Raw genomic sequence first — 20,331 nt, forward strand, 5'->3', positions numbered from 1 at the left:
TGCCAGAAAGACTCACTAAGAAACCCCAAAGGGTGTAAAATACAGCAGCCAGGATCCTACTAAGACTAAACAGAAGAGACCACATCACTCCAGCACTGAAAACCCTACACTGGTTACCAATAAAAAAGCACATCAAATTCAAAGCACTCTGCATCGACCACAAAGCATTGCAAAGTCAACGAGCGGAATTCCTCCAAGACAGGATTAGCCGGTTTTGCCCTGGAAGGGAACTGAGATCCAGCAACAACCTACAAATAGAGGCAAACCACCACAAAAAAAGGAAATTCGTTGGGGCAGCGTTCTAACGTCTAATTTCTAACACCTGGAACAACATACCCAAAGTAACTGCTCTGGCTATTCAGCAGACATTGACAACCTAGAAGGGACACCAGCAACAACAACACCGCATACAAACAACTAGAGAGGATCGTGAGGTGCCAAAGAACCTCAAACAAGAACCTGGTTAGATACCGTCAAGCGGCATCCAAAGGGCTGCCCCAGAGAGACCACAACGAACTGAGCGACTTTACTAGCCCTCTTCCCTTCCTGCTCCTCCTACATAACTGATGCCTCTACACCAGATCTTGGACTAGCCACACTCATAAACATACAGAGAACCATTACTATGCCGACATCCAGAGTGAACCACCCAAAAGCCCAATACCATCTGAAATGCAACAACACACCAAGATGCCAGACTACCTTACAGCTACGACTACCTGTGACTTGGAATCCCTTATGGACACTATCTTACCAGTTCACACAACCAACCCATCATAACCACACAACACTACCACAACATAAAAAACTACCACACACTCGAGGCATGAAATCTTATCCATACGGTTACAATATGCGAGGCCACTCACAAGTGACCATATGCAAAACACTCACAGATGCCAGTTCCTCCTGGTTCTGAACCTATCCTCTCACCCTTTTCCCCACTAGCCCCCGAAAGCCCACTTTTTTGCAGATCCATGCAAGCATCTGGAGAATGCCCCTGGGTGGTAGCGGTGCAGTACAAATCAATTGAACATAACATAATGCCAGTAATGATACTATAAGAAAACATGCCCATCATTGCTCTGCTTCACACTCGAGTCTATGTGCGTATTAATGCTTATCATGTTTGCTTTACCCTTGAAACCCAGTGATAAAAGCCACGCCACAGTAAGAAATGGCTTGATTGGCTGCCCTAAATGCCAGTGCAGCCACATAACACTCATCATGCTTGCTTTGTCATAGAATCCCAGTAAAATAAAAAGTCATGCTACAGCAAAGAAGGGCTAGACTGGGTGCCCCAAATGCCAGTGCAGCCACATAAAAGCACATAGCATCCTTTCTAAAAAATAAAAACAGCATTTTGTACTGGCATCTATGATGAATACCAATTAAAAAGCGCATTGTGATTGGGATTCTAAGATGGCCACCGAGGGAAGAGCAGCGCGATTGTGGAGCTCTCACCCCCTGGGGCCAAAGACAATAAACATAGATTAAAAGTGCCTTCCCCAGGTGAGGATTTATCAATGTAGGCTGCGGTGGTGGAGTGCAATAGCCCGGATCGCTGGGGGATTTCAGCAGAGGAGGGTGTGCGGCCTTCGTCTCTGCGGTGTCTGAGGTGCGGGGCACTGCACCCGCGGCCAGTGCAGGCCAAGCTGAGAGACATGCTCGCAGACCGTGAGCAAGAACAACCACATCGAGGAGACTCAGCGGGGTGGCGGAAAGCAGCCGCTGTCGGACAGAGGAGGAACCTGTCAGGAAGGAGCTGCCTGAGATATTGGAGGCCCACCAGGACTGGATTCGTGGAGCAGGGGCACCCCTGCTGGCGAGCACCAGTGGGAAGATCGAGACGGGACCAAGCCGCCCCCATGCCGGCGAAGCAGCGTATCATCAGAGAGATCAGGAGGATCCAGAGGGGCCATACCCATTGCCCACTGCTAAGTGCTGCGCAAAGGCAGGCAGTGATCACCAGTTTTCAGCAGAGTGACGTTGAGGAGTGGGGGATCGTGGCAGGAAGGCCCCTGCCAAAGCTTTGAAGCCGGCACTTTGCAGAGAAGACAGGGGGAGGCCCTGTGGTGTTATAGCCGGGATGGCGGGAGGCCCATTTGAGGTAAATTTGGGATTTTGGAACTGCATATAATGCATCAGCCAGCGCACCCCCATCCAGAAGCACTGCAAGGGAGTTGAGGCGCACCACGCATAGGAGACAGTGACCGGTGGGGCCCTGGTCTCCCTGGACCAATCCGGAGGCCGAATAGAGGGCTAAAGATTCCCTCTGCATCCGTGGTGGGCAAGGAAGAATAAGGGAGAGGCCATTTGGTTGGGCTCAGAGCAGAGTGATCCTGGCACCAAGGCCAGGAGGAGGGTCATTTGAAACTCAAGGAGGAGGACAAACAGTGGCTCAACTGCGCACAGTTAGAGGCGAGTTCCAACCCCCCCCGCACAGTCAAGGGTGGACCCACAAAGCGGCAGAGGGTGGAGGTTCCTCCGCCCTGAAAACATTTCCAGAAGAGGTCCGAAGGATGCAAATCAATATCAGGGAGAAGAGGAGGGGGCAGGGCTCCCCCTCATCAGACCTGCCTCCGCACTATGTCCAAAAACAAGGGGAAGGACATGCAAGCTGCCCCCAAGTCTGTGAAGAAACCACAGGAGGGCAATCTGCAGAGACTCTGGCGCAGAGACAGCAAGGTACTGGCTGGGGGAGATCAGGGGCCCGGGTCAGGAGAGGACTTGGGGCGCCGGCAGGCACTGCAAAAGATTAAGTGGTCACCCAGGAGGTCCTTCGCCAATGCTTTCAGGATTTTGGGGACAAGAGGGCAAACACCAGTCAGTCCCAGTTGAGCATGATGCGAGCAGAACTGTCCCAATTGTTGCAAGAGGTGAAGGGGGACATAACAAAACTAGAGGAGCTGGAGACAGTACATTTATGCAATCATTAGCCTGCGCAGGTATTATTATCAGGGTAGTTTCCAGTCCATTTGGTGCCCAAAGCGAACCACTAGAATGCGCCCCTCCACCACCTTTGGGAGTGCGCGCCACTCCCAAACTACACTGTTGAACAAATGAAATCGGTTTTATTACATCATGATTCAAGAACTTTGCAGTAATTCCTCGGACAAAGCAGAGTACACACAGTATATACTACTTCGTTTTGTGTCCATTTTCTGTCTATGTTAAGGGCACTCTCCATGACTGCTGCTGTGAAAGCATTTATTGCTGCTGCATAATCAATGTTTTCAACAAGTTCACTCTCGATTGAAAGTATTGCAAGGGATGATGGCCTTTCCTCTGCCATCGTGGAGCACAAGTATGTCTTTATCAGTTTCAATTAACTAAAGCTCCTCTCACCACTTGCTACTTTAATTGGAATTGTCAGTAAGACCGTCATGGCAACCCACACATTTGGAAACAACCAATGTGCTTTTGTATGATGAATGTGCTGCAAAACGTCAAGGGGCATGATAGAACTCTTCTGAAGTGATGGCTGGATGTCTCGGTTCCTCAGCCAACTGGGAACCATCTATATCAGATTCTGATGCACTACCACCACCCCTGGCTAACAATTCCTCCAGGTGCTTGCCCAGTTGTATCAGTTCTTTTTTTCCAGGCAAGAGCTTTATGTTGTACATGAAACCCCATCTTGTATTGTGCGCAGACAACTGGGAAAAGCGCCTTTCAAGCAAAGTAGTTGTGGCGTCAATCAGGGTATAAAATATGGTTACTTTAAAAAGTTCTTCTTCATTCTCAGGGGTCTCGTCCTGAGTCTCATACGCAAATATTCTCTTTTTTTTCTATGCCGTTTAGTTGCCTTAAAAGTAGTGTCGACATCTAAAAGTAAGGCTCTCTCTTTTTCTGTTGTTACAGCAGACTCAAAACCAACACTCCTATAACTTTTGACAAAGGCAATGCAGTTCTTAGCCGGACATTGCAGGCCAGCAAATCAATTTGTTTGGACTGCATGGATTTGCTTATAATGTTCACATGAAATAGAAGGTCATACCACACAACTAAAGTAAAAATAAAACTGAAATCTTCCAAGTGTAAAGCAAGGGACTTAGCCTCCGAGGACAATGTTGGGCCATTGACTTTTTCTTCAATGCTCATGAGTGCTGTGTGTTTCTCAACAAATTGATACCGCACAGCTCTGAAGTTTCAATTCTACATTCCCATTTTGTTTCACATACCTTTTACATGCTCACTGAGAATTATCTGGTGTTTGGTTGAAGCTGCAAACAAATTATGGAGTCTCTGAAGTACACCAAAAAGAAACAGGTTTCACAGAGGATTTGGAAGCATCGTCAACCACCAAATTTAAACTGTGGCAGCCACATGGGTTAAAACATTAACGGGGGTATTGCTCGAGAACTCGCGCTTGGACTCCTTTGTTTACCCGAATCATGTTTGCACCATTATCATAACCCTGAGCACGGCAGTTGTCCATCTCTAGACCGCATTGACGTTTCAGAATACAGAAGGTTTGCAAGTCCTTCACCAGATATGTCGTCTGTGGGGTGATACCCTATAAAATATTCTTACCCTATAAAATATTCTTTCCCAGAAATGTCTTTGCCTGTGGTATCCACAATTCGTACAGTGTAAGGCAGTTGCTCTGTGTGGCTGATATCTGGAGTACAATCCAAAATAATAGAGAAATATTTTTGCAGCCTTCACCCTTTGTAAAATTGCATTCCTTACTTGAGACCCCATTAAACTAATTAGTTCATTCTGAATGACATTTCCGCAATAGTGACTGTGGATCTCTTGTGCGGACACTCGATGCAAATGATCCATCATGATTGGATCAAATTTCCCTAGTGGTTCAACAAGGCCTAAGAAATGTCCATTGTTTGGAGTAAGTAACTTGTTTGAAGAGCCATGAAATGCCAAACTATTTTTGGACAGAAAGACAACAACTGACATAATTCTTTCAAGCACAGCCCGCCAACACTTGGTCTCTGCCTGTATTTGATCTTGCTTGAGAGAATCAATGCCAACATGTCCTGTGAGGCACCTTTCAGCATCCACCCACTTGCCACTGGATTTGGCATGTTCATGAGACCCTTCATGCATTTTCAAATAGTTACCAATATGCTTCCAGTTATTAATGCCATTACTACCAAGTTTTCATTTTGGCATAGGGTCAAACAGCCTACAGCAAAAACAGTAGACTATCAGTCAAAATAGAATATTGCAGCCATGGCCTGGAGACTGTTTCTTTGTTAGGCTACACCCTGGCCCATATGAAGAAGAAAAGTGCTTATTTTTGTCATCCTTTGGGTTTGAATAACTAGGAGGTGGCATAGCCTATGGCCCTCACATTACAATTTGATCACCCACATGTCCAGGCATTGATTTAGGCCATAAAGAAATGTTTTAGTGCCTTGTTTCTGTCGGTCATTATTGCCCTCTAGAGCTTGGGTTTTTGGATGGAAGGAAAGGGCAGGTCTCGAACACAGCCTCTGACTCATTCCACATAGCGATACAGTGGAAACATCCACTTGTCTACAGTACAGATGCCAGCCTCCAGATCAAATAGGCAGGCAGCATCTGACCAGAAGTTCAACCGATCTATTAGAATATTACTCAATTGAATGGTCTTCGTTTTAGCCATTAAGAAAGCAAAAACTGAAATGGAACAATATAGAGGTGAGGAACCGGAACACCATAGGAGCGCTGGCGAGGTTCGTTACGAGGCCAGAGTGTAGCCAGGGGTACTAAGGTAAATAAAAAACAGGGTGTGGCCTGAGGGTAAGAGCATCCCTCACTTCACCCAGGACCGACTTCGCACATAGGCTGCAGGGCACTACAGCCCGACTACTGGCACATCTATGAGCGTTCACTTTTCAGTACCAGGAGGGTGCTCTGCGCCAAAGGAAAGCACTAGTCAGCAAACAACTCTTCTGACGAAACATCAAAAGGAGGCACTTAGCTGATGTGAGCATGGAGGGCTGGACTCCCTCCTGCAGCCCTGGAGCTTAGCCAATTTGCACATTGCTGTGTGCATTTCACAGCAAGCGTGATACAGCAGTCTCTACCCAGTCCTGGTCACAGTGCTCTCTCCTAGTTACATTTCAACTCCTCCTGCGAGTCACATCTACCCCTACCTTAGCTCTCCTCATCTCACTCTTGTCCTTTGACCGCCCATTGCCTCCCCTTCTCACATGCAATCTCTGCCCCCATTTTGCTTCCCCTATGGGGCCTATATTTTCCTCTCTTTCGTTCCCCCTTTCTTAATCTCGCTTTCCTCACCTTTTCCTTGACCATCTTGTTTTCTGTCACACTTTAATCTATTGCACTCTGTAATTCAACTCACAGGACAGGATCTCAAGTAGTCCAATTTCTGGACTGAAATAATAAACCCCATATCAGATTGCATTCTGGTACTTGTAGGCCTGTTCATATAACCTTTACAGGAATGCTAAATGAAACGCATAAAAATGGCAGCTCCCTGTAAAAGTGGATTAGAGAGTGCTTCTTCTGCTAATTTTAAAGAACCAAGAGTGTGAAAAAAAGTGTGTGGCAAAAACTGGGCATTGGCCTCACTGCATTACTAGTGGTCAAATATTCACACTTCAGAGTTATTTTGTATGCACATTACTGTTGTGCAGCAGAAAACATTTACTCTGTCCGTGCAAGGGGCTCACCCCATAGGGCCGGTTAAACATGCATGTAAACCTCCAGAGATCTTTGCACTGCCTGCGTTTTCGAATTCTGGCCAGAACCTTTATGTCCATCATCCTTGTCTTGCTGATAGAGTACTATTTTGCTGTTCTAAAGAAATAGACCATCAAAGCTCAAACTCTGATCTTGTCCGCAGGACCGAGCAAAAGCAAATTGTCTCATCAAATATATTCCCCTTTGGTTTATGTGGAACTTTACCATATGCCCACGTGTACGCGCAGGTTCACCCTGCCCAGAAATCCTAGCTGCACCACTGCAGCCAACTCAGTACGAGAAAGGACTCCTGCCAGGACGAAGAACAATTTGCATGGGGATAAAACTTCAATGGAACCATGAAAAGAAGTGTAATTAGTTCCATATGTTCCTGCCCCGAACTCGAACGCTAAACAAATGAAGTTCTCAGAACTGCAGAAAACAGTACCAAGTTTCAAACCTGTACAATTAAAACCAACAAAGAAGAAAGGTTACGGCTGAAAGTGCCCAGAACAGCAGCAACTTCCAAAATACGCTTTGAACTCTAACTGAGAAATGTTTCTGCTGTTTAGACTTTTTTTGGGACAGAAGAGAGTGAAGTTACGTTCTGCCATTTACCCTTTTGGGCGCGGGACAAATTCTAAAGGGGAAGCAGGAACACAGCAAAGTGATTCCAATACACACACTCAATCCAACCGCAGCAGGCAACTACACGTTGGAAACAAATATGGGCTAGGAAAGTGTAAAACTAAATATTCCCATTTACCCGTTCTTGTCCAGAACGCACTCTGAACTATGCAAACTTTTGTTTGAGCACCAGCCGAACGCTATGTACACAGTTTAAAGGAACATTTTCGAAAATGTGAACAGAAGTATCGGGATGTACCCATCTTGTATCTGGGTAGATCTGCACACAAGCGAGTTGGGACGCAATGCAGTCTTCTTTCTCTGTGCACGGGATGGGTAGAAACAATTGGAGTGTCGGGGCGGGAAGCCGAGAACGCTCAAAGGCAGTCGTCTTTTTTCCTCTGTGGTGTGTTCTTCCTGCTTGATTACAAAGGCGGGTGGCCACCAAGAAAGGTGCCCTTTTATGCCCTCACCCCAAGTGGCGCGAAAGTTCAGAGAGCCTCTGTCTTCCGTAACATTACGCAAATACTATGTGACTGCCAGTCAGCAGCCGCTGCTAGTGTGCTGCGGCTACTCTCCCCACGGCAATCGCGCCCCTCTACGGTGGCCAACCATCCTGTATTTTGCGGGACTTACCCGCAATGATGGGTTTTGTCCCGTGATTTGCAGGCACCCTCTGTGTGACGCCAAAAGCCCTGACTTTGCTTCAACCCCCGGGCTGATCAAAGCCTTTTCTGCCCTGAGCTCACTTCTGTGTGATAGTTGAAGCTCAGGGCAGAAGATCAGCTCTCCCTGGGTGTGCAGCATCTTAACATGTTGCTCTGAGTCAACAGAGAAATACAATAGCAGCAATTAGACATCAATAGGGGTTGGGGGAATATTAGCAGGGACTTCTGTCCATTAAGAAATGTGAATTGGGAGTGATTAGAAGTAGAGGGTTCGGAGGGGGGTGCATAATGCAGCATGCTGTGTTTGAAATAAGACTATGATTTTGAAAGTCAAGTGAGAATGTTTTGTCTCACATTAGTTTGCCTGGTGCTACTGTGACCTTTCATGAAGGATGGGGAAAATAAAGCTAAAGTCAAACTCATTTTGCTCAACATATTTCGATGACAAGTTATAGTAAGGTTAGTTTATTGTGAGATGCTTGTTTTTTTAATGTTGTATGTGTTTTTTACAAGTTATTTCTATAAACAAAGCCTTAATAAATATGTGTATCAAGTAAACCTTGAAAGATATGTGGTCCACTGCTTAAATTGCCCACATCCCAGTTTCACTCCCTAACCAAAGTGTGTGATCCAGGGCAAATCATTTAATCTCAGTGTCTTATCTGAAGTCCTGTAAGTGATCAGTTCATAGCTTCTATTAATGTACCATTATGCTTTAAACTGTTATAGAAAATGAATCCCCACTCATGGTTTTAATAGCTATAGAGATTCTACCCATATAATAATAATAGTGCCATTCGTGCATTTCACACCACAAAGTTATTTGACACTCAATTACCTCATGCCAAATTATTGTAATGTCACTTCCCTTGGTGTCTCAAAGTAGCAAAGACTGGTGGTGCTTTTTGCAGTGCTCCTTCTGTGAAGTTGAAGTCACTTATGTTGTCAACTAATATGCATATTTGGATGTTTGCATATATTTTGTCCCACATGGCCTGGACAGAGCTCTAACGGATGAGTGTCCTGCATGTACAATGTCCTACTGTTTTTGTGTGCTGGGTATGTGTTTAAATGTCATCTACCACTAATGGTACCAAAAAAAGTGGATGGGGAGCAGGGGGCACAAATTACACCAGGCCGCTTCTGATGCGCTATCACGGCTAAAGTGTCCTGCGAAACCATTCGGTAAATGTGACCGCCCAACACCCAGGGAAATTTCGCCCACCAAGTCCCTGGGCCAAGAAACGGGACTGTCACTTACACCAGCAGGGTCTGTGCAGCTGCACAGCAGTTACTGCTTCTGCAAGCACTCCAGAGCCTGAACAGTAGCGTAAATGAGCTTCGGAGCAGCTACTGTGTATACGGTACCAACAACAGGCTGCCCTGTGTAATTTCAAAACCAGATGTTTAGAAAGTCACGTATTTAAAATGTTTAATTTCAACATGTGATAAGTACAATACAACGAATTACAGCTTCAACGTGCATTTCCAGAGGTTGCAAGAGGGCTCCTCTTAAAAATATAACAAAGGGGTGAAAACGTCCAAGTTAATGGATTCTAAGTGAAATACATATATAATTCACTATAAGAGCTGGATCTCACGCACTCACCGGATGCCGCCTGGAGTCAGGAAGTGAGCGTTTTGTTTCGTTTCCCATCCGAGAAACGGACCATAGCATCGCTCCGCCTCCACGTCATCACGTGGGCTGCTCTGTACTCCGTGGGTTTCAACTTTCACTTGTCATCTTTTTTGCACGAGAGGGAAGTCAAGGCGTGGCAGCAGTGGTAGAATTGTACGAAAAGAAGTAGTGGAACTATGTTCCCTGCCGGTCTGCACCCACTCCCCACAAACCCCTTCACCACGTCCCCTCCCACACACAATACACACCCCAAACACTTGCAACTGCTGTTTAATGGAACTTTCAGTGTAGTGCACTGAAAGTGCAAGTTTCAACTTCTTCCTACACTTCTATTTTAAAACGAAACCATTCCGGAACGGTTTCTTTTTAAAATAAAACTATAGGAGCTGTAAAAGGTAATTTAAAAAAGTAGAGGACACCGCTCACGTCCGCTCCCGCTCACTTCGACCACTGCGTGGCAGGACTCAGCGGGAGTGGGAGAGATTCCTCCTTTACAAAGGTTACAAAGCACATTTCGTATGGTTATGGTAAATCTTAAAGTTAACTCATGTTTATTGTTACTTCAATACAGAGCGGCAATATTGGGAAGGGGCTATGTCTGTGTAGTTTGGGGGTTTGTAATGTGCATCGGGTGATATTTACTTAAATTACATGCGGATTCAGTTCTTTTTTTGGGTTTTCTCATGCCGAGGGACGATTTGCCCCTGCCCGGGGGAAATGTATTATGGTTTGGGGCTGGACACAGCACGTTCCTCCATTCCCAATGGGACTTCCAATGTATCAGTGAACAGTACAGCGAACAGTTAGTTATTCTGCCCACTGTAGAGGGGGGAGGGTTGGAATATTTGTTATGTGCAGCAAATGGGGGATATGTGTCTTATGCAGACAGACACATTTGGGTACGAATTTCCAGCATAACACTGAAGTTATTTTTTCTCCTTCATGGGAGGCGATTTGCCATTCCCCGGGGAGGGGGTTGTTCATTTGCTCCTTAGTTTTGTGTGGCAGACAAGGCTAAAGCAAGGCATTATATTGCTTTTATTATCAATCACACATTTAAAGTTCTTATGAGCCCTGATAGCCCAAAAGGTTTGCTGATACTTTCTAAAATGCCTTTACGGCATCATGACGTATTTTGCGTATTTCCATTAAGTCGTCATGACGTTTTCACATAGGACGCGGGGGTGGAGGGCAGAGGAGTATGAGGAAGTTGTATGTGGGGTTGGTCAGGAGTGTGCTGGAGTTCGGAGTTCAGCTGCAGTGCAGTTATAGTAGGACTCACCTTAATGTGTTGGATGGTGTCCAGGCAAGGGCAATGAGAATTGTGACTGGGACGGTTCGGTCTTCCCCCACAAAGTCTGTGCAAGTGTTGGCAGGGATGTTGCCATTGGATTTGAGAAGGGAGGAGCTGAGTGCTAGGTATTGGTTGCGTTGTAAGTCCCTCAGTGGGTGGCATCCTGTGAAGTGTCTGGAGGTTAATTTGATGCATGCCTATAAGAGTAGGAGTTGGCCGAGGAAAGGGGGGACTTTTGGGTTCCACGTGGAAAGTCTGGTTAACGATTGACGGTGGAGGGGTTGTGTATGGTAGAAGATGTGGATAGGGTTGTAGGGCCGGTTTGGATGCAGCATCATCCAATTGTCTGTTTGGATTTGGCCAAGGTGGTGATCGGGGGGTAACAGGGAACAGGGTTGGTATGACCTGCTATTTTCAGACTGATCAGGAGTTTTGGGTGGCTAGGTTGTCGGATGATGTATCCGTCTGCATGGCGCAGTTGATGGTTGTTAATATGGCAGTGCTTTGGATTATGGGGAAACAGTTGGCTAAGGTGGTGGTGTTTGTGGATTTGATGAGTACATTGTTGGCTATCAAGGAAGGGAATTGTGATAGGAGGTATATAGTTGTGCTCGTTAGACAGCGATTAAAGGAGTGTGTTGCAGGGTGTACTGTGGTGGAGTTGGCTTGGGTTCCCAGTCATTGTGGGGTTTTGGTAATGAACTGGTGGATCGGGCTGCGTATGGGGCCACGTTGCGGGGGAGGTGGAAGTCCCATTGAGTGTGGCTGAGGTACAAGTGATGGTATGTGGCAAAATTAAGGATATGTGGCAGGATCGATGGGATATGAGGAGTTATATGCAGTGTCCAGGGAGGTGGGGGTTTGGGCGTTTGAGGGGGAGTAGAGTTGGAGAAAACCTTTGAATCGCCTTAGGTTGGGTCATGCAGGGTTGGCGGGATGGAAGTGTATGATGGGTAGATTTACATCGGTGGCGTGTGAGGCTTGCGGGTGCCCGGAGACGGTGTCTCATTATATTTTGGACTGTGTGAGGTTTCATGTGCAGCGGGAATTGCTCAGAGTCAGGATGAGTGGCATTGGGGTGGTTGTACAGGGGTTATCTGATCTGTTCAGTTGGAAACGAGGGGTGGTGGATGATCAGTGTAGGTTCCTGCTTCGGTTTGTGTGGGAGACGGGTAAGTGGGACGAGATCTAGTGGAAATGGTTGACTGATTGGTTCTTATTTTGGCAAACAGCATCTAATAAGATGGAAATCGCCGGCTCTGGGTTTCTGGAGTCATCCTAACAGGAAGAAAACATTGGACGTGCTAGGAAGAGAATCACAGAGGAAGGAGCACACCATGAAGTGTACGGGCAGATATTTATTTTTTATAGTGTTTTTATAAGGCGCTTCTACATCTCAGAAGTGTTTCGACACGTTGGGTATATTTAGGTGCCGGTGGTATCTTTTTCCTGTTTTGATTTTGGTTGCAGCAACAGCGGATCTTAGTGTGTCTTCTTGGCTGGCATTATCCCCATCCCGGCTCCCCTCACCCCCAAACAGAAGGCATTTCGGGGCAGATGGCTTTTCCATATTCGGCTGCCAGCAGCAAGTCGGATTATACGCCATTATCTGCGCACCTCGGCTTTCACTGTTAAAACAGCAATGCCCTCACCCAGTTGGAAATTAAGCCCCATGTCGATCCAATTAACAGCCACAATGTTGCTTCTTTTTCTGCACTGCTGCACAGGCTCACACGGTCTTGGATGCCTCTGGGGCTACCAAGTCCTCCTGCGCTGGGGATGATATATGTGCTCCCACCGGAGCGGGAGTGCGGCGGCAGCCTGGGCTCAGGATGAAGGACAGCGGGTGGGGCTGAAGTTCCTTACTGCCTTTATGGGGTGAGGGGTTCTGATTTTAACATTGCAGGGAGATGTGCCTAACTTTACCACGCAGTGCTGTCAGGCAGTGCTCTGAGCGGGGCCAGCCAGAGTCTGTTCGTACCACTCCCTCCCCCCAGCATTTCTTCCGCTGTCTGTATAGGGCAGTTCCTTCATTTTCCTGTGTTGTCTTACTGTATTTGTATTTGTATTTGTTTTATTTGTATAGCGCAAACCAGGCCCGGAGGCTACCGGGCGCATATCTTAACAGCAGTGGTTACAAAGTAAAACGACATCTCAAGTAACATTTAAATTGACATAGTAATCAGCAGCATTGATATTTTATACATATATACATAGGTGAGCAAGTATTCACAGTGCATCTTGGCCCTCAGATGTGACTAGCCAATGTTTGGCTTTGTATTTGAAGAGATTCAGAGAAGGAAGGTTTCTGATAGTAAGGGGGACAGAGTTCCATAATTTGGCTGCAAGAACTGGGAAGCTGGAGCCACCGGCTGTTTGGAGCTTGTATTTAGGGATCATTAGGGTCTGGTTGATGGAGGATCTTAGAGATCGAGATGGTGTATAGTGCGTGAACCGTGAGGAGAGGTAGATGGGGGCCTACTGGCTAGGTGCATGCATGTTCATGTATACTTTGCTAGTATGCAGTGAAAATGCAGACTCCTATGTAGTCAGTGCTCCCGATAAGATTTTGAGGTGGGAGTATTTTACTCCCTATTTTTAAACTTTGAGAGTAAATGTGATTTTAAGAGCGTAAAAATGACTTTTCTCCTTTGCAAGAGAGTAAAATGTATGTGACATACAGCCGACGTGTGCAAAAACTATAGTGTAAAAATGATCTGCCGCCGCATGATTATGCACATAGCACCGGAACTCTGCAAAATACAACTGTGCAATACTGGTTTGCTTTCACCGTAAAAAAGCATAATTTGCACCAAAATATTAATTCTCAATTCGAACTTCGTTTTCCATCTTATTAATTATACAATCCTAAAACTCTAGGAAAATATGCACAGTGCTTCTGAAGCTGAATGGAAAGAAATCATTCCTTTTATCACAGTGTGCAGTTTCTTATTTTGAAAGGCTTCAGAGAAATACATTCTGTTTCAGAGGTGGCTTGCAATTACATGCATGTAGATAAAAACAAAAGAAGCCTTCTGGTTTCTGTCAAGGAACCTGACCTTTGCACTGCCCTCTGCTCTAAACCTGTGTGTAAATGTACACAGGAAAATAATACAGCTGTCGTATTTACAAGATTTTCATGCATAAAAAGGACTAGTACGCACCTTATCTGGAGGCCTGTATGTAGTGTTATCAGAAAGATAATTGAGTATTTCGCCTTAAAAATAGCCATACTGTAGGCAGAGGTCTTCACTCAGTGGGGCGTGTGATCCAGAACGGCGAGAAAATACTTTTTTTTGCCTCACTTAACTGCGCATGGTGAGCCACTGGCCCCCCGTGCACGTGCCCGGACAGTGCGATGTGGCCACGAAACAGGAAATAATGCAGCCTGGATGTGCGCTTTCCTGCATTTGGATGGCCCGTCCATGCTGCGTTGTTGCTTCCTGCTGGTGCTGCCAGTGTCTTCTTGCCTGATAAGGGATGCCGCTTCTCGGCTCAGCCCCCCACACCACAGTTGGAGGGGGTGCCGTGAAGCAAGTGTTCAGGCCTTTGGTGGTCCCTCTGCTTCCCTCTCTCCCGCTCGACCAATGAAGGCGAATGTGTGAGGAGAGGAGGCAAGCAGGGGTGGGGGATCACTGCAATGCTGGCCCCTATCCCTCTGTGCCCCGACCCTGGGGCCACGGGGGAGAGGGGGCGAGCAGGGACAGAAGCAGGCAATCTGCCGCGGGGGAGCCAGATATCATACAACAACACATTATTGTTGTTCAAATGTGCATTTTACACGTTGATAGGAAAAAAGTAATTTCCCAACTCAAAAACGCTGCTGAAACTTGCGTTCACTAGTTTTCTTTTAGATGTTTTTTTTTGTTTTTTTGTCGGAGCATAACACCAGTTCTGTGTAATTTTTGTGCCCCTTGTTGTGTTTTATCACAGGTTATAGTTATCAAGATGTTATGTTTATCAAACTGGTTAATCACAAATAAATGCTTCAGTTATGCTGACAGCAGTTATTGGGAAATTAAACTGGGTTCATGGATGCCAACTTTTGGTTTTCACTACAGAGGCAGAAATACCCCAACCCATTGCCCAACCCATCCCTTGGCCACACATTTTATAGCACCTTCCTTTTTTATAAGTAATTGCAAAAAGTCATTAGATTAATTAAGTTTTGCAAGTATTTATTTTTTGGGTTAAATTCAACCTTAAAAACATTAAACAATATATCAAAACACATCATTATATTTTGCGTATATACTGTCTAAGCAGCAGTCTGTTAACCTGCTGAGCTACCCCAGTAGCCGTCTACCATAGAGCGAGTCTATGCATCCCTTGATGTACTAAAATCACTGCATTACCAACAGTACTTTTAGTGCCCCACTGCCATAGAAGTGATTTAAAGTGGAATTCATGTACATCTTCCTGCCCTGTGTGCCAGACCTTCGCCTGCATGTGGCACCATATGTTACAGAGAAGCCAGGGCCCCTCGTGTCTGGCATGGCAGCCGCGGAAGTGTGCTGCTACGTCAGCAGTATCACCGAACTACAGTAAAAGCTACATGGCTATCACTTAGTGATTCCGAAAGTTAGCTCGGTGAGTTAAGAACTACTGTGTTCGGATTCTATGTAAGATATGTAGATGAATTATGGAATGCCAGCAGGCTGGACTTCTCAACTATTCTAAGCAGGGAATCGAAAGGGTAAAATGTAACAAACTGATGCTCTTTCTCTCGCTCTATTATTTTTTGTGTTTGACTGGTTATGAGTCACGTTTTCAGGTATGTGCTCTGACGGCTCACTGTTTTCTGCCAGATGGGGTGGACTAGCCTATGGGGAACTTTGGAGATTTCCGGTAGGACCCTGCAGTCTAGGTCCCCTTTTTGTGTGGGGAGGATGTGTACCCACTGGCTGAGTGTAGTGTGCACAGGTACATCTATAATTATTTTTTTATTGTACTTTTTCAATTGCAGGAACACAATCATCCCATCCTGGACAGCAAAGTCCCCAGCAGCAAGAGGATAGCTCAGCGGCAGCGTGCTCGACTTGGAAACAAGACGACACGGAGCAACACAGGTTGATCCCTGGGTCCGCGCTTAGAAACCTCTGGGTATTAAGCGTGATATAAATAACCTATCATACATATCATACAATGGCACAATAAAAATATCCTGACATCTGTAGTAGGACTTGCTGACAGTAAGAATGCCTTTTTTTAAATCTGTGTTTTGCTGTGGGTGATGGTGGTGTAATTTTAAAGGTATAGTTAGGTGTCAAAATCGGCTATTTCCTAGGCTGTTCCTTTCTCATGTCTACTTTGAAGCAGTACTCCTGGTTTCCCAACGTTACGTCATGCTTACTAGCTGATGCCTAACACCCAAGAGCTGGTTTTAACCCCTGCTCATCTAATCGTCATTTTGAAGTCTCGGGTAAACCATGTATCATTGCAACTGCATCGCTCCAAACATCGGTGCGTCAACCTAACCACCTGTGTCCTAGCAAGGGAAATCCAGTAAAGCACTTTACCCAGTCAAGCCGGCAGGTAAGGCTTTCTTTTCCCTATGTACCATTGGTTCAGTAGAATTGCTGAATGTTTATGTCGGCCCTGTGCAATGTGCATCCAGATGTGGTGTTCACCGCCACTATGGCCTAGTCCAAAAAACAAAAGAATTCGAGCTAGAATTTAACAATCTGAACAGGGAGCCTTATGAGGCTTGTATGTGGTTTTTTTTTATCCAACAAGTATTTTCTGACCCATTTTTGCTGAGTTTTTTTCTTCCCCCTCAAGATGTTCACATGGTTTCTTTTGGGGACCTTTTTAAAAAATATTCCCAGCATTTCCATGTGATTAGTTTTAAATCTTTGCATGTGGTGGTTGACATTTGAAAGCTTTTGAATCATTTTTTATTTTTGAAAACTTGGGATGGTTTTTAAACGTGGCTTAAAGTAAGTGTTTGCAATGTTTTCACAGATTTAGGCTCCTTTTTTAGATGGATTGTTGGTACTAAGTGAAAAGATCTTTTCACTGTACCGATTGGGGGAGGGGGTCGAATTTAGAAAGACCGCTCCATGACCGCACAGAATGGTCTTTCTAAATCTAACTATCATACTTGAAAAACCCCTGCCGCACACGAGGGCCCACAGGGGCTGACAGGCGCTGTGAGCCCCATCGGAGTAGTCTGTAGAGGAGGTCCCAAATATGGCCTGCACTCCAGCCACCCATTTCGAGATACCAGAAGCATACTCGCCAAGATATGTGACGTATAAGGAGCAAATAAACCAACAGAGAGCCACAGTGGGGCTCTGTCCAGTACCCATCAGAAGGACTTGTATACCTATTGAAGCGCCAATAACCATATAACCATGAGCTGCACGGTACCCATTGAGACAACTATACCAGCAGCTGACGCGAAATGAAGATTACTTACAAACTGTCCCTGAAGAGACCCAAAGGGCCCTAATTGAAGGTAAATGGTGACGACACAATGGCCCAGACAGACGTTTAGATGAACGAAATGACAATCCAAAAACGTTTGATAATGATGAAATGATATGAATAATGATGTAATGGACATAGAAGAAGAAAAAATGCTGAACTTTAAAGAAACTGAACCATTGAACGCAGGATGGAAATATGCAACTGGCTACATGCCTGTAAATAGGCTTGGAACGCAAGAAGCTAAGGAAACGGTACTGCTTCCAATGCTTAGTAGAAGGATAGAGCAGCAAGCGCCAAACATATATATCTACCTCAAGAAGCACATTATACAAGTGCGACTCCATTTTATGAAAGCAGAATTAAGCCCTGGATGGTGGAGGACAAACAGGCCAGGATTCATATACTAGCTGAAAGCCAGACGAAAAGAGCAGAATCAAACCCCAGTAAGAAGCGGCTCATGCCTAGGAATTCGAGGTCAACTCCAGGAGGAAGGGAGGAAAGCGGCAACTCCGAAGGAACAAAACTTAAGAGCATAGAAGCCTGCCCCGTGAAGGTCAAGATAAGGAGGCCCAAGGCAGGTGGCGAGGCCAAACAAAGAATCAAATGCACAAATAGAGGGAAAATGAAGCCGATTCACGGTGTACTGACACGTGACCAACCTGGTGCGGAGAGATACCCACATCTGATGTCATCCAAACGCAGAGGATGCCATAACTTTCCCGGATAAGAAGCTACAGTTCGAGGCCACTCTCAGCCAACTAATTGACACACAGGCCTAAGGGTATTGATTGATGGAAGGGAGACAGGGTGAATCTTAGACCATCCTGCACCTGGGCGACCATTCTGCATGCTGCTAATTAAAGTGGAGATTTATGCCTAGGGGTGTAACCCACCCAATCACAAAGGACCAAATAATCTAGGGTCCTATAGCTAGTAGAACCAATGAGACGTTGTACTTTAAGTGACGTCTATCACGAGTGATGTAGAGGGATGGGCATAGACACCCACCCGATAAGAGTTATGCAATCCCCACACTCTGTTGCCATATACAGATATAGTACCTATATTTTAGTTACCTTTTCCGACCAATAGAATTGCATGACAAAAATATGAGTGTAACACGTCAATGATGACAAATTTTGCCTATAAGAATTGCTTTTTGAATTAAAGAATTTGGAAGTTGAAGCGAGACGGGCGATTGCATCACTGCTGATTTCCATTTGTTTCCCCGTTTTTTGTACTTGTCATTAAACGGACTTCCCTTTGCCAAACCATCGATTTGTCCTTATTGATTGGTGTTGGAGTAAGAGAATCCTGCACCGGTCCTCCTCAAGGTGCAGCTATCTTGTCTTAAGGTACTGGAGGGCGAACTCTGAATCTCATGGGCCCGTTCAGAGGTCGCTCCGTCCTCCTGTACACTTGGTAGCAGAGTATGGTTTTGACCATCAACTATTGAATTGTGATTATTGATAAGACACCCATTGACTGTCGACACAAAGTAACTCTAGGTCTTCGGCAATATCACGAGTCCTTCGCCATTTTGGCCGAGTAGACTGTGAAGCTTCCCGTGGACAATGATAGCGTAATACTGTCCAAAAAACTGCAGTGGGTTGAAGGCACCCGTTTTAAAAACATAAACCCTTCCATTCCTACGTGCAGTGGATCAAACGAAAGACCAAAAAAGGCAGTATCGGAGGCAGTGATCCCGAGGATTCAGAGAGGAACGATGCGAGCGGTGAGTGAAACAAAAAATGGATGCTTTGGCAGATGTCCTTAGGCATTAGAACAAGTAAGGGAAAAGGTAACGGAGGGAGGTGGAGAAAACAAAATAGTCAGAAGTAGAGAAGACTGTATATATAAGGGGATAATGACTCGAGAATAACTGAGTAAATAAGAGGATACCGGGGAGGACACCTGAGATAAAAGAGAGAGGATACCGGGGAGGATACCTGAGATAAGAGAGAGGATACCGGGGTACACACCCGAGAGAGAGGATACGCCTTGTTCCTGCGATTCAACATAGCGGTCAGAAGAAACGTGAACTCATAGTCCCACATAATAGGGAAAGAATAGGCTACTACGACGATTAAAGGCGTCATACAAGGAGTTTGTTTAAACTCCATGTCGGGGTATTGATTAGAAGGCAGAGATATGTGTCCAGCTGATGTCTGTCTAGTCTGTTTAACGTTTGTCATACATGTTCTGTTGATGTGTCACATGTAAGGACATTTTTCTCTACGATGTTTGAAAGTGATTAGGGGTTTTACGCGATTCTATAGTTAATAGGGAATCGCACATGAATTGATGTTCTTGAATAAACTGGTGATATAAAATTTGGCGGGAAAAGATTGGATTGGAGCTTGCGGTATTGGTGCTCGCTCATATTATAAGGAGTGGTGAAGTTGCATGAAAGTATTGCTAGAACAGATTTAAGCATGGAAGATATTAATCCGCTGGCTCACTTATGTGAACAATTGCCTAAACCTGCACCCAAGCTTAAGAAATACAGTACAGAGTGGGTTAAGGGTACCGCCCACAAGATGTTTATGCCGTGGCCACAGAACAGGTCCTTATCTAAAGCCGTCTTGCAACATATGACAACTTATTTGCATGCCACATATACAAGCAAAAAACTAGAGCAACGCCTCGCTGTTCTAGAACTTTGGAAAATGTTCGAACAGTCGAAAGAGGAAGAGCCACCTGCAGACTGGATATTAAATATATGCACGGAGGGGGGTGAGACGCCTACCGCGCCACCTGCCCGCTGTAACAGAAACTAAGGGAAATAAGTCAGAGGGACTCTACCCGTTAAGAGAGCTCAAGGCAGCTACGGGGTAAAGCAACCCCGCATATGAGTCACCTACGTACAGTAGTGATTAAATTAAGGGGAAGGATCAAGATAAAAATCTTACCTCCACAGTCCCAAGGGACAAGGAGAGACGCAATGAGTGGAAGGATCAGGCACAGACAAGTGCATCTCTCGATACGGAGTGAGAGGGAAAGAAATGGAAAGGAAG

At 45.6% G+C, this 20,331-nt stretch overlaps 1 protein-coding gene across 1 annotated transcript in view; it reads right to left on the minus strand.

The window, feature by feature from the left end:
- Positions 1-9,659, minus strand: part of LOC138449973 (epithelial membrane protein 1-like) — a 135,725-nt gene extending 126,066 nt beyond the window's left edge. Inside the window, exon 1 of the mRNA XM_069604806.1 lies at positions 9,559-9,659. Coding sequence (XP_069460907.1) covers positions 9,559-9,627 — 69 coding nt within the window. The 5' untranslated portion in view covers positions 9,628-9,659. The remainder of the gene's footprint in view (positions 1-9,558) is intronic.
- Positions 9,660-20,331: the final 10,672 nt, after the last annotated feature.

Source organism: Ambystoma mexicanum, chromosome 1p (genome assembly GCF_040938575.1).
Source record: "Ambystoma mexicanum isolate Mex_15411 chromosome 1p, UKY_AmexF1_1, whole genome shotgun sequence".
In the NCBI taxonomy this organism is placed as follows: domain Eukaryota; kingdom Metazoa; phylum Chordata; class Amphibia; order Caudata; family Ambystomatidae; genus Ambystoma; species Ambystoma mexicanum.